Source organism: Protopterus annectens, chromosome 6.part1 (genome assembly GCF_019279795.1).
Source record: "Protopterus annectens isolate FY-2018-M chromosome 6.part1, PAN1.0, whole genome shotgun sequence".
Taxonomy (NCBI): Eukaryota; Metazoa; Chordata; order Ceratodontiformes; family Protopteridae; genus Protopterus; species Protopterus annectens.
Genome location: NC_056738.1, coordinates 90,520,576 through 90,539,660, shown reverse-complemented (window position 1 = coordinate 90,539,660; position 19,085 = coordinate 90,520,576). Strand labels below are relative to the sequence as shown.

At 39.7% G+C, this 19,085-nt stretch overlaps 1 protein-coding gene across 1 annotated transcript in view; it reads right to left on the bottom strand.

Moving 5' to 3' along the window:
• The window catches only part of DCAF17 (DDB1 and CUL4 associated factor 17), a 1,410,723-nt gene that overhangs the window by 642,657 nt on the left and 748,981 nt on the right, over positions 1-19,085 (bottom strand). Inside the window, exon 7 of the mRNA XM_044075525.1 lies at positions 9,568-9,675. Within this exon, the coding sequence (XP_043931460.1) occupies positions 9,568-9,675 (108 nt within the window). The remainder of the gene's footprint in view (positions 1-9,567; positions 9,676-19,085) is intronic.

Sequence of the window (19,085 nt, the reverse complement as noted above, 5' to 3'; positions counted from 1 at the left end):
AAAACTGCTACAATGGAGCTAAAGAAAATTCTGGGAAAAATAATCAGCTTTCAGAAAGAAATATTACTTATACGTGGGGACTGGAATTTGATTTGCAACAGTAAAGATGGGTCTGGGGCCCAGAGAAAGAAATATAACAAAGGAGGGTAGGTAGATTTTTAAAGAAATTTATATTTGTCATGGAAGATGCAAATTCAGTACTAGGAATTTGGAGCAAATTTGCATATCATTCCCCAAGACACAAATACTGGGCTAGGCTAGACAGAATTTATATTTCACAGGAACATGTGCATTTAATTTAAAGTCTTGATACACACCCAATAACTATTTCAGATCATGCGCCAATAATAACTAAAATAAAAACACAGGGTAATGAAATAAAAGTGAGGCACTGGCGCTTTCCCACCTATCTGTTGAAAAGAGACAAATTTAAGGAATAGGTAGTGGAAATTATTCATGAGCTATTAGAGAAGATAGAAACATCTTCTGAAAATATAGCTAGACAGTGGGAAAAAATTAAAGTGGAATTTAAAAATAAAGTGGAAAAAAAGAAAGGGAGATATGGTTAAGAAGTAACAAAAATTATTTAGAGGGACAGACAAATATTAAAGTATTGCAAAACAGGGGGAATCTCACAGAACAAGAAGAGGAGGAACTCTTGAATGCTGAACAGAAAATAAGGAATTACCTTAATAATATGCATGAGTTTAGAAAGATTATTGTTAAGCAACTTTTTTTGATAATAAATCTAGAGCACAAAAACCTTTAGCACAATGACTCAGACAAAAGAAAGTAGAAAGGGCCATCACCAAGCTTAGGGAGCCCATAACAAGGAAGATAACAAGGGATCCTGTATAAATATCAGAAACAGTTCAGAAATTCTATGAAAGTCTGTATAAAGCAGAGAAATACGGAAATCAATCAAAGGTAGAAATGGAAATGCTTATGGAAGACTTAAATATGCCAAGGCTACAGAGAGAGGAGGCTCAAATGCTAACAGTTAGGATACGAGGAGATGAGATAAAAATGGTGCTGTATAACCAATCTACAGGAAAGTCTCCAGGAACAGATGGCATTCCTGTGGAAATTTGGAAGCTAGGACAGAAAAAAACTGATAGGAAGATTTTGTTTAACAGCATTTCAGAGGAGAAGTACCAACATCCTAGAAGAAAGCAGTAGTATCTGTAATACCTAAAGAGGGCAAAGATCCATCAGATCCAGCTTCATACAGGCCCATTTCAATACTAAATCATAATTATAAATTGTTTATGTCTATAATGGCTACAAGAATGGCAAAAGTGATACCAAAATTGACAGATAAACATTTGACAACATAAACAACAGAGTGATGATCCAGAGGGAAGCAGAATGTAAATACCACTGTTGCTGGTGGGTCTTGGATGCAGAAAAAGCATACCTGACAGTAGTAAGCTGGGACTTGGCAAACGCAATAGAGCATCATTCATCCTGATAAAATTATAAGGCTATGAAGGATCTGAGGGCAAAAATTAAGTCAAGTGGGGTCCTCTCTCTGAATGCTTGAGAAGAGAAAGGAACCTTGTTATTTGCATTATATTAAGAACTACTGGCAAATAAAAATAACGGACTCAGAAATTCAAGGATATAATTGGTGTGGCAGTCAAGAAAAGCTGGATCTATTGGAGATGACATTATTTTATACCTGACAAAACCAGAAAGGGACACTACAGTGCTGTGGAATATATTAAGTTTCAAACCTTTTAGGGATACAAAATTAATTAAGCTAAACAAAAGCAACAGCAGTAAATTATGTACCACATACAAATTGGTTCAGCAATATCCATATTTATAGGGACATAATAAAATGAAGCATTTAGGAGTATGGATTAAAAATGATACCAGTGTGGCAGCTAAGGATACGTGGGAAGTGACTAAACAAAAACTGAGAAAAATGGAACTCTGTTATAGGGATACCAATAGTAAGATACAAGTAGTTAAAATGTTTTTAGTCCCTTTAGTCTTATACACTGGTCAGGCATATTTCTATCAACCAGAGGAGAAGCTGTGGACAGCAATTAATAAACAGCTGAAGGATTTTATCTAGGAGGGAAAGTTGGTAAGAGTCAAGATGGACAAGTTTATTCTTCCAGCAGGACAGGGTGGATTGGGATTACTCGAGTTGAAGGGATATTTCAGAGCAACACAATTAAGGCCCCTACACACAGCACAAGCAGAAAACTATAATTCAAAGTGAAAAGAGATGATGAAGAAACAGGGGAGAAGCTCAAGTAACAGGGAGAGACTGGGATTTTGGATGCAGACCTTTAAGGAGATCAACAATAATCATACTGAATATTATATTCATAAAGTAGCAGAAGGTCTTCTAAGAACTAAGCCAACATGTGAATGGAAAAAGGAATTCTGCCGATAGGGATGACTGCAATTAAGGATGCAGACAATAGGCGGCAAGAACATATTGGAGAAAACTGGCAAAAGAACCAATGTACTGAGTGCAAACAACTAGAGAGGGAAAGGTAATAGAATGGGAAGATATCAAAAACTTATTTGGACTACAGGCTTAAGATTGCCTTCCATATCAAGGACTGAGATCAGAGTATAGGCAAAGAGAAAGAAATGGGGGGGGGTCCTAAACGAAAGACCAGCACTGATACTGATAGAGTTTTTAGTAGACTCTGGAGCAGAAGTTGCTGTTAAGAAAGGAATAATTAGTACAGCATATAAAATATTGCATGATAACTATAAGAATCAATCAGAGGAGGTTAGGAAGGATTGAGAAGAGAGATTAGACAAGCAATTCACAAAGAAACAATGGGATGATATTTGCATATCTCCCAAATATGTGACAAAATCTAGAAGATTTAGGATCTTTGTCTGGAAGTGTTTGCATTGGTATGTTTATACCCCAAGCAGAATTCAATGAATTGTTCCTCAGGTAGATAGCAAATGTTGGAGGTGTGATGGGGAAGAAAGAGGTAACTGGGAACATATTTTCTGGAAGTGTAATGAGTTGGCAGACTTTAAAGATTCCCTGCAATATGTTCTGTCAGAGATGCTGGGTGAGCAAATTGGAGTAACTAGGTAACAATTTTTTGAGCTATGACAGAATCGGAAATGCCTAGACATATTAAGTCCTTTCATAGTCTAATTATAATGGCTGCAAAAAAAGCAATTACTAGAAAATGGAAATCAAAGTCTAAACCAACTTTACTAGAAGAAGTGAAGATAGTAATAGAAATAAAACAACTGAAACTGGGATCTTTAGAAAAGGGTAGATGTAAATTACATAGGAAAAAATGGGAAATGTGGGGTCAGTACATGCAGAGCAGGAACACGGTTTAAAAGAAGACATGATATGAATAAGCTATGTATTGACTAACAATGACTGGCTATGCTGAAAGTGATGTATAATGTATGCAGCTACAGTTGTGTCAACACGGTTTGGAATGTATAATGTTTGCAATTAAGACTGTGTTGCTATGGTTTATTTTCATTTATATAAATGTATCATAGCTTATGTCATACATGACAATGTAATAAAGATGTTTCTTGTTTAAAAAAAATATCAAGATATTAAATCTAAGTAATGCTTTAGCCAAACATGTTTCACTAATGGGTGATAAACACTCTTTTTAGTTTTGTGCACTACAAGTTATTCTTCATAACATAAGAAGAGTAGATCAATGTGTGTGTATGTAAATTTAAAAAGCTATCCAAGGGCTTGCACAAATATATAAATACTGAGCATGTGCGAGCCTGACTGCCATTTTGTAGTAAACTGATGAGATGTAAGCATGTAATTATTGTGCAAGGTCTGTCTGTTAACTTGTTTGTTTATATTTTATGATGATGCTATCCATTCTGATGTTTTTCTATGTATTAAAGCATCTAAACAAAATACCCCGCCTGCATGACATCTATGTTAGAGGGAGACGAGCGACATGGTGTCAGCAGTGACATGTCTAAAAGGACATGGTGACAGAAATGGCATGGCTAAAGGGCATAAAGTTAGAAGCAGCATGGTTAAAATGACTTAAGGCACTTGCTTGGAACTGGTGGTATATACAGCTGCGAATCATACCTAAATGTGCATACTTTGCAAAACAGGTCAGAAACAAATTTCAGATATTAAAACTTGCTCAGCACTATTTCTTTTTCTCAAAATATGAAACGAGGCATACAGAACATTCTAAATGATATTCGCATAAACTGATTATGTATGATATTGATAAAACTATTCAAACTACTACGGAAAATGTTTGAAATAAAGCCCGAATTGCATAAAACGAATAAAATAAAGGGAAACGACAGCATTTTCAGAAAGCATGTATTTTTGCACACGAGTTTGACATTAATATTGCAGAGAACTGGAGAGTGTTTGAGCAACAGTATGACATTTTCATACAGGCTGCATTTTCTGATAAAGATGACCGTACACTGGCATTCATTCTGCTTAATTTAGCCGGGTCAGAAGCCATAGAAAGGGAACATTTATTTGTGTATGCACCTGCTATCTATACAAGAAAGGGGGAAACAACATCATATTGTTGTACAGGCTGAGTCAAGGGAGGACCCTGAGTGCTTAAAACATACATTTAGAAGAATGTGTAACCCCCAGATAAATGTTACAATGGAAAAGCACTTATTTTACACAAGGGATCAAATGCCTGGTGAAACTTTTGCAGCATACTCAGCTGATCTGATGAACAAAGCGAAAGCATGCAGATTTGGTGATTTAAGGGATGAGATGATAAAGGACAGAAGTGTGTGTGTGGTATTAAAGATGATGCTGTAAGAAAGATTTTGCTTTGTGACAGTGATTTAACTTTGAATAAGGCCATTGAGATTTGTCAGACGTACGAGCTCACAGAAAAGCACAAACATATGCTTACAAATGAGAGACGCATGCTTCCAGTAAGTTCCAGAGATCATGTTGATAGTATGCAGCATGTAGTTAAAAGAAACAGGCCTAAGCACATGGCAGCAACTGTAGCCCCTGCAGCACTCACTGGTAAACCCCAGTACTTTCTAGTAAATTCCAGAGTTTGCACAGTCTCAGTGAAGCATAAGAGTGAGTCAGCAAACTCAAAGTATAGGCCCCAACCTAGTTTCATTGCCAACTGTCGTAACTGTGGTGGAAGTCATAAATCAAAAAGGAAGAAATAGGTTCATAGGTTCATACTAGGCTATCTGCCCAAGGGCATTTATAAGCCTAGCCCATAGTTATGTGGCTTTCGCCACCCCTTTAGTTTGAATAAAAACTATGCCTATCATTTTGCTGTGCCTCTGTCAAGCAGTGACAAACCCTACACCTTGTGTTTGCAAGGTGAATGCCTTAACCATTATGCCAACCTCCCATTATGTTTAGCTTTTGGTCAACAATGCCACAAATGCAATAAATGGAATCATTTCAAAAGGTTTTGTAAACCAAAAGACCCACATTCTTTCATTAAAAGGGAACATTTTAAGAAATATGTTGATCAATTAGAAAGCTGCAACCCTACTCTTTATGTTGATGCTGTGTCATTGTTTGACGAAACAGTCAATGCAGTAGATTGAGGGGCAAAGAATGAAGTATTTTGTACTGTTCGGATAAATAGCAAACCCATGGAGCTCAAGGTTGACACCGGTTCCAAGTGCAATGTTATGTCAGCAAAAACATTTGCTAGAAGTGTGTCACTGTGAAAGACTTGATTTGGCAAGGCATGCAAAGCTTGTTGCTTAAGGAGGTGAAGAAATTCAAACCAAAGCCTCGGTAGTGCTTTCATTTTACTCTGAAGGAAAAAGTTACAACTTATTATTTTATGTGATCAAGAGGCACATCCAGTCATTATTAGGGCTCAGAGACAGTTTAAAAATGGGACTGTTTTCATTTAATAAGGAAGTCCACCATGTTAGCTTAAAAGACCACTACTCCAATTTCGCCCAGTACATTTTTCCACCTATGCTGATCTTTTCAAAGACAAAATAGGCATACTTCCAGTTGTGTACTCCATGAAGTTAGACCCAAAGGTCTGTCCAGTTATCAGGCCAGCACGGAAAATTCCAATAGCCATGCAGGACAAAGTCAAGGTCAAGTTAGATAAAATTCTGTGACAAGGTGTGATTTGTCCAATTGCAACTCCAACTAAATGGGTATCTTCCATGGTGGCAGCTCATAAGAAAAGTTCAGATGATATCAGAATATGTATTGATCCATGAGATTTGAACAAGGCACTAAAAAGACCTCATCATCCAATGTGCACAGTCGAAGAAGTCACAGCCTTGATGCCAAATTCCACTGTTTTTTTTCTGTCTTGGACACAAAGAGTTCAGTTTGGCAAAAAATCCTCACTGCTCACTACATTTAGTACTCCGTTTGGCAGGTAGAGATTGACATTTACATTTAGGATAAATTCTGCATATGAAGTCTTTCAGAATGCAATGGAGCAATTTTTTTCTGGGTATCCTTGTGCAATCATAATAGAAGACATACTAGTAGGAGGTCATAATGAAGCTGAACATGATAAAAACCTCAGAAAAGTACTAGAAAGGGCACATCAAGTGAATCTTAAGCTCAATCCACAGAAATGCAAATTCAGGCTACAAGAGGTCGCTTATGTTGGTAATTTATCTACTAGTACAGGCCTACAACTAGACCCTTCAAAGCAAATAGCCATTCTCGAGATGCCAGCTCCAGTTAACTTTCAAGCTCTGCAATGTTTTCTTGGCATGGTCAACTACCCAGGCAAATTCATTCCAGACTTAAGCCAACTTTCAGCACCGCTTAGAGTGATGACACATAAAGATGCATCATGGTCTTCGTCAGAGCAAGACCAAAGAGCATTTGATGTCCTGAAACAGAGAATTGCTAGTCTACCAACTCTCAGATATTATAGTGTTCACAAGCCAGTTACACTTTCCTGTGATGCTTCAAAATTTGGTCTTGGTGCAGTCATTCTACAAGAGGGTCAATCTGTTGCCTATGTGCCCAGAACTCTCATCTAAACTGAAATGCAGTATGGTCATATAGAGAAAGAACAATTGGCAATTGAGTTTGCATGTTCAAAGTTCCATGATTATGTTTATGGTAGACCTATCCAGATCAAAACAAACCACCAACCTCTAAGTCACTATGCATTCAGCTGCAGCCAGACTGCAACGCATGATGCTGAGATTGCAAAAGTATAATTTCAATCTTGTCTACAAGAAAGGCAAGCTTCTTTATCTTACTGATACATTGGCCAGATCACAAAGAAACACCACAGAACAACATGAGAATGAGAACCTTGATTTTGAAGTCATGAAAGTAAGACATTTTTCTTCCACAATTCTTGATGAGTTAAGAGATCACACAGCCACAGATCCAGTTTTACAAAGGCTCACCCACTTTATCAATCAAGGATGCCATCAAAGCAGTCTAGTTTACCTCAAGAAGTGCAACCTTATTTTCCATACAGAGATGAGATTTTGTCTGACAAAGGTATTATTAAGAAAGGTCCAAAAGTGATTTTTCCAAAGTCCTTGCAACAACAGTACATTACTATCTTGCACTGTGGTCACCCAGGAGCCGAAGCTCCCAAAAGAAGGGCGAGAGAGCTAATATTTTGGCCTTCTATGCCACAAGACATTGAGAGAGCACTTTCATCTTGTTCCATGTGTAATAGTACTAAGCCACATCAAGAGAAGGAACCAGTTTAGCTAAACCATATTCCTGAACTACTTTGGTCGACAGTAGCCACTGGCATCTTCGAGTGGAATGGTCAACATTATTTGGTGATAGTAGGCTCTTACTTCATACTTCCTAACCTAGCATCCAGTACAGTCATTACTAAGATGAAGTGTCATTTTGCAGTTCAGGGTAGCCCACACAAAGTTATTTCTGACAATTGCACGCAGTTTACAAGCCAACAGTTCAAAATATTTGCTGAAGAATGGGACTTTACTCATGTTACAAGTAGCCGAGAGTACCTGCAGTCAAATGGTTTGGCAGAATGTGCAGTTCAAAGTGCAAAACAGTTACTAGAGAAATCAAAGAAGATAACAGTGATGTTTTCCTGAATCGCTTGAATCCCAGAAATGTTCCTCGTGATACACATCTTGGTTCATCTGCTCAGAGACTTCTGTCAAGATAAACCACAATCACATTACCAATCAGTATTCAGTTGTTGGTTCCATGTGTCAAGAACAGCAGATCAGTGAAAACCAATCAGTATTCAGTTGTTGGTTCCATGTGTCAAGAACAGCAGATCAGTGAAAACCAATCTGTTGAAGAAGCATTTAACCCAAAAGTCCTACTACGATAAAACCAGCAAACTGCTCAATCCATTACGAGAAGGAGCAGTGGTAAGGATGTAAATGTCCAAAGGTTATGATCGGATTGGTGTTGTGAAGAATATTGGTCCAGAGCGGAGATCGTACATTGTGGAATCACAAGGAGCAGTATTTAGGCATAATCGGAAACATATGAGACCAGTGTCCGAGCCTATACCACAGCATCTAGCCTGTGAGAAAGACTCTATCTCAGAGTGAGTTGTCCGGTGTTCCAATTCCAGAGGGAGTTTCAGAGGACATTCCCATTCCTGTGACAAATCCAGAAGTTCCTGATACGAGTTGTACACCGCAGACTGTCCCTGTTGCTAAATTTGGTCCAGGCTATCTTACAAGATATGGTCTCATCTCTAAACCCTGTAAAAGATATGAAGCAACTTGGACATGAATTGGACATGACCATTGCATTCTGTTTCTAATGTCTGTAGTAGTGCATGTCTAATTCTAATGCTGTTTTCACAAAGGGCAATATTTTTAAGAGGGAGGATGTAGATTAATGTGTGTGTATGTACCTTTAAGAAGCTATCCAAGGGCTTGCACAAGTATATAAATACTGAGCACGTGCGAGACTGACTGCCATTTTGTAGTAAACTGTTGAGACGTAAGCATGTATGTATGTTAACTAGTTTGTTTATATTTTATGATGCTGTTATCCATCCTGATGTGTTTCTATGTATTAAAGCATCTAAACGAAATACTCCGCCTGCTTGTCATCTATGTTAGAAGGAGAAAAGCGACAAGAAGTATTAACATTATAAATAAGACTGAATGCAAAGAATACAAATAGAAAACTAGATTACATACAGACAGTCACCTAACCTTAATGAGACTTGCCTTTTAAAACTAATTTTATAGTCAAGATTCTTACATCTTTAGTTACAAGTGATTATGTTTTCAGTTTATTTAAATCAGATTTTGTGTGTTATTTCAATACCTAACAAAATGTTTGATGTATGAAAGCCTGTACTTCTATCTTATTAAAAGATTTGTTGTGAAATATGCTACTTCTATTTTTATATTGCAAGGAATTTTATAAAGAATGTTGTCAGTTCAAAAGCACAGTACTAAAAATGCTTCATCTGCATTCTCACTAAGTGGAAAACAGTGGAATTAACAGTAAAATGTAAAATACCAAACATCACACAGTTGACCAGACTGCAACTCTACAGCAATATGCATTCTACATTTATTAAAAAAAATGCACTGACAAAAATGTGAAAAAGATAGTTAGTTGCTTTTTATATATGTTAAGTGTTTTACCTGATGAATAATCCACTGGAAGCTGTAGAGTCTGACCAGTCCTGTGGAATGCATTATGATAAGAACTCCATGACTAACTGTTGCATCTGTCACAGTATTCCCAAAAATCTAAAAAAAAAATTTGATAAAACACATGATAAACAGTTTATCTCACAGAGTAAAGTACAACTAGCTAACAAGCTTTATTTTTTATTTTATTTTGACATTTGTTAACCGGGATATGTCCAACTGGGCAGATGCCCTTTTTCAGCAGAGGCCCAAGCAGAAAAGCTCCAAACTAGGAAGCAATCATGAGAATGAAGGTGATCAAAGTTGAGTTATGACACATAGGAGTTGGGTAAAATACAAATAATAGCAAGACAAAATGCATATAGAAGCAAAAGTCATAAAAGCAAATTAATTATACAGACAGATACACTGCTGGAGTTAGATGATAAGGTAAAGGAGTAAGGCAGAAAGTAGGAAAGAGTAGAAGTGTAATGTGTGAAGGAAGACTATAGAACAGTGTACGATTTCGGAGATGGATGGAAGAAAGATGTTGATAGAAGGTTAACTGGGATTAAGGCAGGAGCACAGCCATGAGTTCAACAGTCTTTCTTTCAATGTTTTTTTTTAACTGAGATTGTTTGGTATGGTCCTGATGGTTAAAGGAATTTTCTGCCAGGCCAAGGCTACTGTACAGCTGTATAGACCATGGTCTGTTGTTCTGTTAGGCATGTAGATTTCCAACAGAAGCTGGTCAAAGCTCTGGAGAGAGTGGCTGGGAGTGTAGTAAGTGATAAGGGATGAGATGGCTGGGGCAGGAAGTAAGTTTGTTAATGATGGAGTGAGTAAACAGTAGCTAAGAGAGGAGGACCTAGTGAGGCAGCTCAGGCCAGATTAAGTGTTTTAGAGAGCAGCAGTGGTGTGAGTGGTAGGGTTGATTTCTGGCAAATCTGGAAATTTGGTTGAAGAGCAGCTCCAAATTTGTTTTTAGGGGGGTTGTAAGCTGGTTAAGATAGTGAAGGCATAAAGTAGATTGGGAATGAGATAGGCATTAGCAAGGGACAGTCTAGAGTTATTGATAAAGAATGTTTTTGTTCTGTAAAACATACCAAGCTCTTGGTGTTTTTTTTTTTTTTTGATGCAGTTTTGAATGTGTAGATCGAGTTTGAGTTGATCGTCAATAATTACACCTAGGAGTTTGGTATGAGTCACTACTTCTATTGAGGTGGTATCAAGAGATGTAATAGTAAAGAAGATTTCAGGTGGCACAGCGATTTTGGGAGAAATAGAAGTTTTATTTATTTATTTTTTTAGAGTTAAGCATGAGTTGATTGTCAATTAGCCACCTTTTAAAGGAGTTAAAGGATTCCTGGGTAATGGAGTGAAGGTGTTGAGGGTTGTGGGATGAGCAGATGATAATGGAGTCATCAGCATACTGCAAAAGTGAGGACTGGGAGCAGGATGAGTGAAGACAGTTGAAGACATTAAATATTGGTTCAAGAATGGAGCCTTATGGTACTCCAGTTTTGGACAGGAAGTATGAGAAGGAAGAGAGCCACTTGATGGACCTGTTGTTGATTAGTGGGGTAGCTAGAGAACCAGTTAAGAGTAGAGTTAGAGAAAGCAAGAGCAGAGAGGTTGGAGAGGAGCTTGAGGTGACAGACTGCACTGAAGGCTTTGGAGAGGTCCAAAAATAGGCAGGATACCAGGTTATTATTTTCTCTGGCTTTAATGATAGCATGGGTAAAAGAGACTAGGGCAGTGGTTGTGGTGTGGTTAGGATGAAAATCATGTTGGGTTAGAGAGAGTAGATTCTCTTTCAGAAGATGTTCAATAAGTTCCTTGTGTAGGTATTTTTCAAGTATTTTTGAGAGGGGGGGCAGAATTGTTACAGATCTATAGTTTGTGAGTTCAGTAGAGTGCCCTCCTTTGTGTAGTGGAATAGTAAAAAAAAGTTTCCAGATAGTAAGGACTATGGATCCTTGGATAGATCTCTGTTTGTAAGGTTGGAGATTGGGTAGACTATTAAATTAGCTTCAAGTTTAAGAAGACTGCTGGTAGTTTGTCTGCTGAAGGAGAACAGGGTTTTAGTTTGGTCAGTAAAGATTAAATGTAAGAGGTGGGGACAGGTTCAAGAGAAAAAATAGGTAAGTTATCGGGGGTGAAAGAGGAAGCATGGAGTCGAGACTGCAAGCATTTTGGGTAAGACTGGTTATGGAGTTAATAAAATAGTTGAAGTTGGTGGCAGTTTCAAAGGAAGAATTATTTGGGCATGAGTTTGGTATGCTGTGAGAACCAGGGTTAAGAATCTTGTTAATGGTGTTCCAAAATTTCTTGGGATTATTTTGATGGTTTATCTGTGTTTTTTTTATACAAGTTTTTTTTGTCATCCTTGACTTGCTTTTTGATGATATTTTGAAGTTGTCTATCGGTCTGCAGGTCATCAGGAGACCTGAATTTTAACCAGTTTTTCCATGCAATATCCCTTTTGTGCATTAGGGCTCAGGTGGAATGAATAAGCTACGGTGCATGCTGAAGTTTTTCTTAGGGGAGCTAGGGAATTGAGAGTACACCCAGGAAAATCTGGTTAAATTGCAGAACAGCATCATCATCAAGTGGTAGGTTACAAAGGAAGGACCAATTTATGGAGGCAAGTGTTTTGTTAAATACATCAGAGTTAAAGTTGGTGAGACTGTAGCACTCTTTGTACTTGTTTTACCTAATATGATGTAGAACTAGCATTTGAAAACAGTAGAACTAGCTTTTGAAAACAGGCTGGGAGGTGGTCACTGACTGAAACAGGGAGTGTTTCAGGGTTGTGGTAGAAGTTAGGGTTGGATACTAGAATCCAATCAAGGATGGAGCTAGTACTAGTGGATCTGTTGTAGTGGGTAAAGGTGGAAATTGGGCCAGTTTTCCCAAATCTTACTGTCTTACTAGAAACCCTAGTGCTTAATTGCAAGTAATTTATAAGTTTTGCAGCACTGATTACTTTCAAACAATATACACTGTATGAAGGTTTCAGACATGTGACTATATTGACATACATTCACATAATAAAAGTGAAACCAGAAGAAAAGAAAAACTGGTACAAAATGTGTAGAGTGCAATTCAAACTACTATCATTATCACACACCTTCAGTTCTGCATGTGTCTAAACAAGGGATCATATTATTGCAACTTAGTTACAGACAGTTACTGCTGAGCCTTCTAGAAATCTCAGAAGACTGTGAACGTATATCCATACTTTCAGCTCCTCCAATACAACTGAGAACTCCATCAGGTATGTCAGATAAGCCCACTGAACTACCAACGTCCACTGCAGAACCCCCATGTAGTACCTCACTAGGGGAACCAAACAAATGGCAACAGCCATATGCCTCAAAACACTGATAACCCGAGGTTTGGGACATGATAATAGCAAAACAGCAAGACCCTGCTGGGCTGACTCTCTGGAAACCTGCAGCTTTGCGATCTGAGAAACTGTGGCAACCTATAAACTCTATTAACTGCACAGGAATTAGACTGGATTTCCGATAGCTGACTGTGATTCCCAAGAAGCTGCACTGCTGGAGTAAGGTGTTCCTGGCCCTGATCAATGATGCTCTCTTGGCAGCAGTCAGGAGTCAATCTTCCAGGTAAGGAAAGACTGGAAACACTTGCATCCAGAGTCATGCGGCTGCTACTGCCATAAAACTGAACAGGGGGGGGGGAGGTAAACCCAAAGGGCAGATCACAGAAATGATAGTGATCAGCTGCAATCCAGAAGGGTACAAAACATCTAGGTCATGTCGCAATCTTTATATAATGGCATGTATCTTTGATGTTGACTGAGCACACCCAATCGGTCCTGCCTCAAGAGAGGTAGAAAGAACTGCACTGTGACCACCCGGAATTTGGTCTGCTTGACGAAGTGGTTCAATCTGCTCAAATCCAAAACTGCCCTGAGATGTTTGTTCTTCTCCAGAACCAAAAAGAAACTTGAATAGACCCCGGACATGCTTTGATCTAGTAGGACTTCTTGGATTACTCGATGTTGTAATAACTTTAGTTTCATTTCCACTACCACCACCTCCTCTGGGTGGGGTGGCATGTCTGGGGTGATCTTTTAAAGTTGGAAAAGAAATAAAAAAAAAATAGCCTATATGCCCTCTGGATGCTAAGCAGCCTCAGTAATGGCCTCCTCAGCTTTTTTTGGGTGCAAAGCCAAGTGATCCCCAACTACCTCAAGAGATGGACAGCCTGATAAGCCCTGGCAGGCTGGTGGCTGGTGAAGCTTCTCTAGTCTACCTGGAACCCATGTTTTTGCAAACCACCACTGCCAAGTGGATGGAGTCCACTGTGGTTACCCTCTCTGCCACACAGGAACCCACAGGAAGAACTTCCTGGAATGACTGTTGCACTTTCCTAAAAAAAACAAACACTGTACCTGTGAGGATATTAGATACGGTTATCTATGTTAGCATGACTGGCTGAAGTTTTGTAAATAACTGTAAATTACCCTGTGTTACATATGCCAGCGTGACAAGCTATAATTTTGTAATTTTGTTTATATCTTTTGATCAACACTATGATTAATGCAAGATATCTGAATCAAACATCGTTCTTCTAGCTGACTAGATGTACATTTTTTTAGAGAATTCTGAATGTATGTTATGCCAGAGTCAGCTGACCTGGATGTGATGTCATTGCGTGTCAGAGCTGAGAGAACAGAATCTTCACAGTAGCTGTTTATTTACTTTTCAAAGTCTGATATGAGAAAGTAGAATTTTCTTAGCAGCATCCTGTTACTTTTAAAAATCTGCTAGCCAGTTAAAGTTCGGTAGTAGCAACTGAGTAATTGTGCAATAGTTCAGTTGTTTTCCAGAGCTGTTAGGCAGTAGTAGTCCAGTTGTTTCCAGAGTAGTTGTTCCAGTCGCTGAGAAAAGACAACAGCCTGGAGTGTGGACATAATTCCTCATCTTGCTCTGCAGAAGTAAAAGTATAACCTGCCTTGCTGAGTTATTTATATTAGATATGGACAGTTAGGGCCACGGTGCTGCAGCGGTTAGCATTGTCGCCTCACAGCAAGAGGTTTACATGTTCGATTCTTGGCTGGAGAGCCTTCTGTGTGGAGTCTGCATGTCCTCCCCGCGGTTGAGTGATGTTAAAGACAACCAGGTAGGTGCAAGCATGAATGGGTGTGCCTTCTTTGAAGGTTGGGCATCGGACTGGCAACTCGGCACTGTAAAAATCCACTGCCAATCATTAGCGAACTGGAGTTCTGCTGTGGCGACCCCTAACCGGGAAAAGCCGAAAGACATTACTAGGGACAGTTAATCTTCAGATAGTCAGGGAACTACAGCTAGCTAGTCAGAGGTTTTCTAAAATCAATGTGAGATCTATCCGACAGTATTATTTTTATATTTCCTGTGTATGAGACTCTGTTGTTTATTGGAATCAGTTATTCATTATTTACATGTTTTAAATTCTTTTATTTATTATTAAATGTTTTACTACCTCTCATCGTGGCTGGTTATTTAGTGAATATTTTTAATAACTTGAGAGTGTTTATGCTTGTTGTGATAACACCAGGACCACTCCAAAAAGCTTTTCTGCTTGGGTTACATGCTACCATTTGCATGAATATCTATTTTACCCAATATAATTGAACACCCCTTTTGAAGGTTATTATGGTATCTGACTGGTGGTAGCCATTAGCCTGTAATTGGGCAAAGGAACACAGCAGGTACATTTCTGTCAGTCTTTCCCAGGAGTCTCTATATGTGTGAATATCAGACATGTAAGAGTGAGTGTGTCAGATACCTATAACTGGGACACAGTGTTCTGCGGTGGTTAGTGTGAAGACTCGTTTGAGGATCTGAAGTGAAACATATAGTCCAGTGCCAGGTTTGGAACCTGCTCCCAGTATACTCTTAGGGGAAATTGTGTATTTCTATCCCTGCTTTTAGTGACATTCCCTTACTGGAGACAGTGGTGAGGATTGAGACTCTGGTACTGCCCCAGGGTAAAGAGGACTTGTCACATATTGGTAGCAGTGGTGTGGGATTTTACTTGAGCTTTAGTAGCCTCTGGGTAGTTGTCACCAAGGTGTGTACTCTTGACAGCCCCAAGCTAAACATACAGAGTTTTACTGTCACAACAGTTTTATTAATTTTTAGTCAGTTTAGTCACAGATAGAAGGCAAAGATGTCAACAGAGGATTACAGCAAGCTGACAAGGAACCAGTTGGCCGTGGTGAGTGAAGCCAAAGGACTGGTGCATGCCAACCTAAGGAGCCAATGATCTTAGCCTTAGCAGCAGCCACAGAACAGCTCAGCAGCCCAGAGGATATCCAGTTTGGCGTTAGGGATATGCAGCCTTCCGATACAAGACAGTTCACCTTTTCCTCAGAGGACTTAAAAATCCTTCTGGCATTAAAGAATGAGAGAAGCAGTGTCAGTATGGACTGCAATGTTTGGAGGCTGAGTAGAGGGAAAAGCAGTGTCAGCATTAAAAGGGACTAGAGACCAAGTATTTGGAGATGGAAGCTGAGGAAAATGAGAGGCAGAGACAGCATGAAAAGGCGCTTCTAACTCTTCGACAGGGTCATGGAGGTCATGGGGAAGGAGGAAGAGAATGACTGAACCCCAGAAGCTGTAAAGGTCAGTAAACTTTTTCCTCAGTACAGGGAGGGAGATGACTTTGATAGTTTTATTTATATATTTGAGAGGGAATGTAGACAGTATAATGTTAACAAAGGGCTCTGGGTATGGTTCCTGATCCCCTTACTCCATTGTAGAGCTGTTAATGGAAATTATAAACTAATTGATACTGTTTGTTTGAATTACAATAGTGTAAAACAATGTTTACTTGAGTGTTTCAAATTAACCCCTGAAATGTATAGGAAAAATTTTCATGAACATAGCCGCAAGGGAGATGAAAGCGTATGTGATTACACTGCTGATTTAAGTACTTACTTTCACAGGTGGGTGAATGAGTCTCAGTTCACTGCATCTGAAGGACTGGCAGACCTTTTGGTGAGGGAACAAGCTCTCGGCACTTTGCCTGAGGACATGAGGATCTGGTTGGCAGACTGAGTGTGTAACTCTGTAAATGAGTTGGGGAGAAAAGGGGCACTACTGTATAAGAAAGGATACTCAGTGCAGTACATGGACATACGGGAACTCATGTGAGGCAGCCTAAACCACTCCAACAGAGTTCACTAGTAAAAGGGGAAGCCACTAGTTCAATCACACCATCTAGATCAGGGATTAGATGTTTCAAATGGAATTAGTGGGGCCATGTAGCATACAAATGTCCACTGAAGCAAGGGGAGAAACAAGTGGAAATTACAGAATGCCAGTGGTAAGTTGTCTGGTAACAACAGAAGTGCCAAACTAACACCAAAACTTGTATCCTATCTTAGTGGATGGAAGACAGGCCACTGCTAAGAGAGCGACAGCTTCTGATATAACATTGTGAGGCCTGTAGTGATTAAGGAGGAGCAGTACTTGCTTGGGCAGTCCACACCAGTCAAAGCTGTGTGGGACCCCATTCCAAATACCTTTGGCCAGGGTTCATCTTAAATGGGAGGGTGGAAAAGGAAACAAGCAAGTAGGTGTTTTTTGAGGCTATCCCTGCAGATGTCTTAATAGGGAATGATTTTGATAATGTAGTACCTTGTGTGCACACAGTTACATGCAATCAAGCTTGAAGACAGGCATGTACATCTGGTAGCCTGGGGGAGATCCAGACAGATCCTACACCTGAAGCAAGGGCTGGTGATGTGGTTACTTCAGGGAGGGAGCTACCTTGTAGCAGTGAGCAAGAAGATGAACCACAGCTGTTGGTAAGTACTGGTGTTCCTGTGGACATTGTGACTGCAACGACAGAGGTGAATGATAGTACCCAGGCTGACAGTGAGGCACCACTGTCTGCGGATACTAGGATTCCTGTGGAAGGGCAGCTGGGAGTTGTTACAAAGATAGAGTTGAGACAGGCTCAGCTTTCAGATCCTACTTTATGAGGCTTGAGAGAGGTAACTAACGAGGCACCTGATGCTCAAGGAAAGAGGAAGTCTGTATACTGGAACAAAGGGTTACTGTACAGAGAGTGGAATCCTGAGGGAGGGCTAGACAGTGAGGTAAATACAGCAGCTGGTAGTGCCCAGAGTCTACCATCTGGCACTTCTAGCCATAGCCCATGACATTCTTTTTGCAGGTCATACGGGCATAAAGTGTACCTAGCCATGGATTATGCAGAACTTTTATAGGCTTGGGATTACAAATGATGTAATGGGGTACTGCAAGACCTGTGAGCAGTGCCAAAAGGTAAGCAGGAGGCAGGGACATAAATTGTACCATGTTAATATGATGAAACCATATCATGATGGGTAGACCCTAGTGCTGAGTATTTGCGGTGGATGGCAGGATGAAGCTCTTTCTCAGTGAGGCTCAGATTGACACTTCTGTGGGAGAGGTAGCAATATCTCAGCGGCTATCCCTTATTCAGGTTAAAGTAATACAAGGAGTTTTGCAGGAGGTTTGGGGCATGTTCACAGGGAAACCTGGGTACACCCCACCTAGTGCATCATGTGTATACAGGACCCCAGAGGCCTACTAACCAGCCTCCTTATAGGATGCCTGAGTGAGTCAAACAGACTTAGAAGGAGGAGATAAAGGAGATGTTGGAGCTGGGAGTAATCCAAAAGTCCAGTAGTCCTTGGGCTTCCCCAGTAGTACTGGTACTGATGAAAGATGGTAGTGTAAGATTCTGCGCAGACTACAGAAAGTTAAAACAGTTATACAGAGTCAGATGCGTACCCCATGCCTAGAACAGATGAAGCTTTAGAACTGAAGGGTGGGGCTATGTATCTGACCAAAGGATACTGGCTGGTGCCCTAGACTCCCATTGCTAGAGAGAGGTCAGCTTTAATAACACCTTTTAGATTACATGAGTTTACAAGGATGTCCTTTGGAATGAAGAATGTCCCAAAGTTAGTAGAAAATATCTTAGTAGGACCAGGAGACTATGCTCTTACTTATTTGGATGATGCTGCCATTTACAGTCATTCCTGGCAAGAGCACCTTCAACATGTCAGGGAGGTCTTAGATAGATTAAAAAGGGCAGGGTTGACCATTAAGCCTAGTAAATGTCAGATGGGTATGGCAGAGGTCTCCTACCTAGGACATAGAGTAGGGAATGGTAAGATTAGGCCAAAACCTGCCAAAGTGAAGGTTATTCAGGCGTGGCCTGTCCCTATTACTAAAAAAAAAGCAGGAGAAAGCATTCCTAGGGAAAGCAGGATACTATCGAAAATTTGCACCCAACTATAGTACAACAGCTGCACCCCTTACTGACCTAACAAGAAAAAATAAGCCAGATAAGATAGCGTGGACCTCAGCCTGCAATCAGGTATTCCAAAAGCTTAAAGAGACTTTGGGAGGACCCCCTGTATTAGCCAGTCCAGATTTCAGTAATGCCAATGCAAATGAATTCTCAAGACAAGGCATGGGTTAATACATTTTCAGTCAGACCCATTTTTCTCAAGT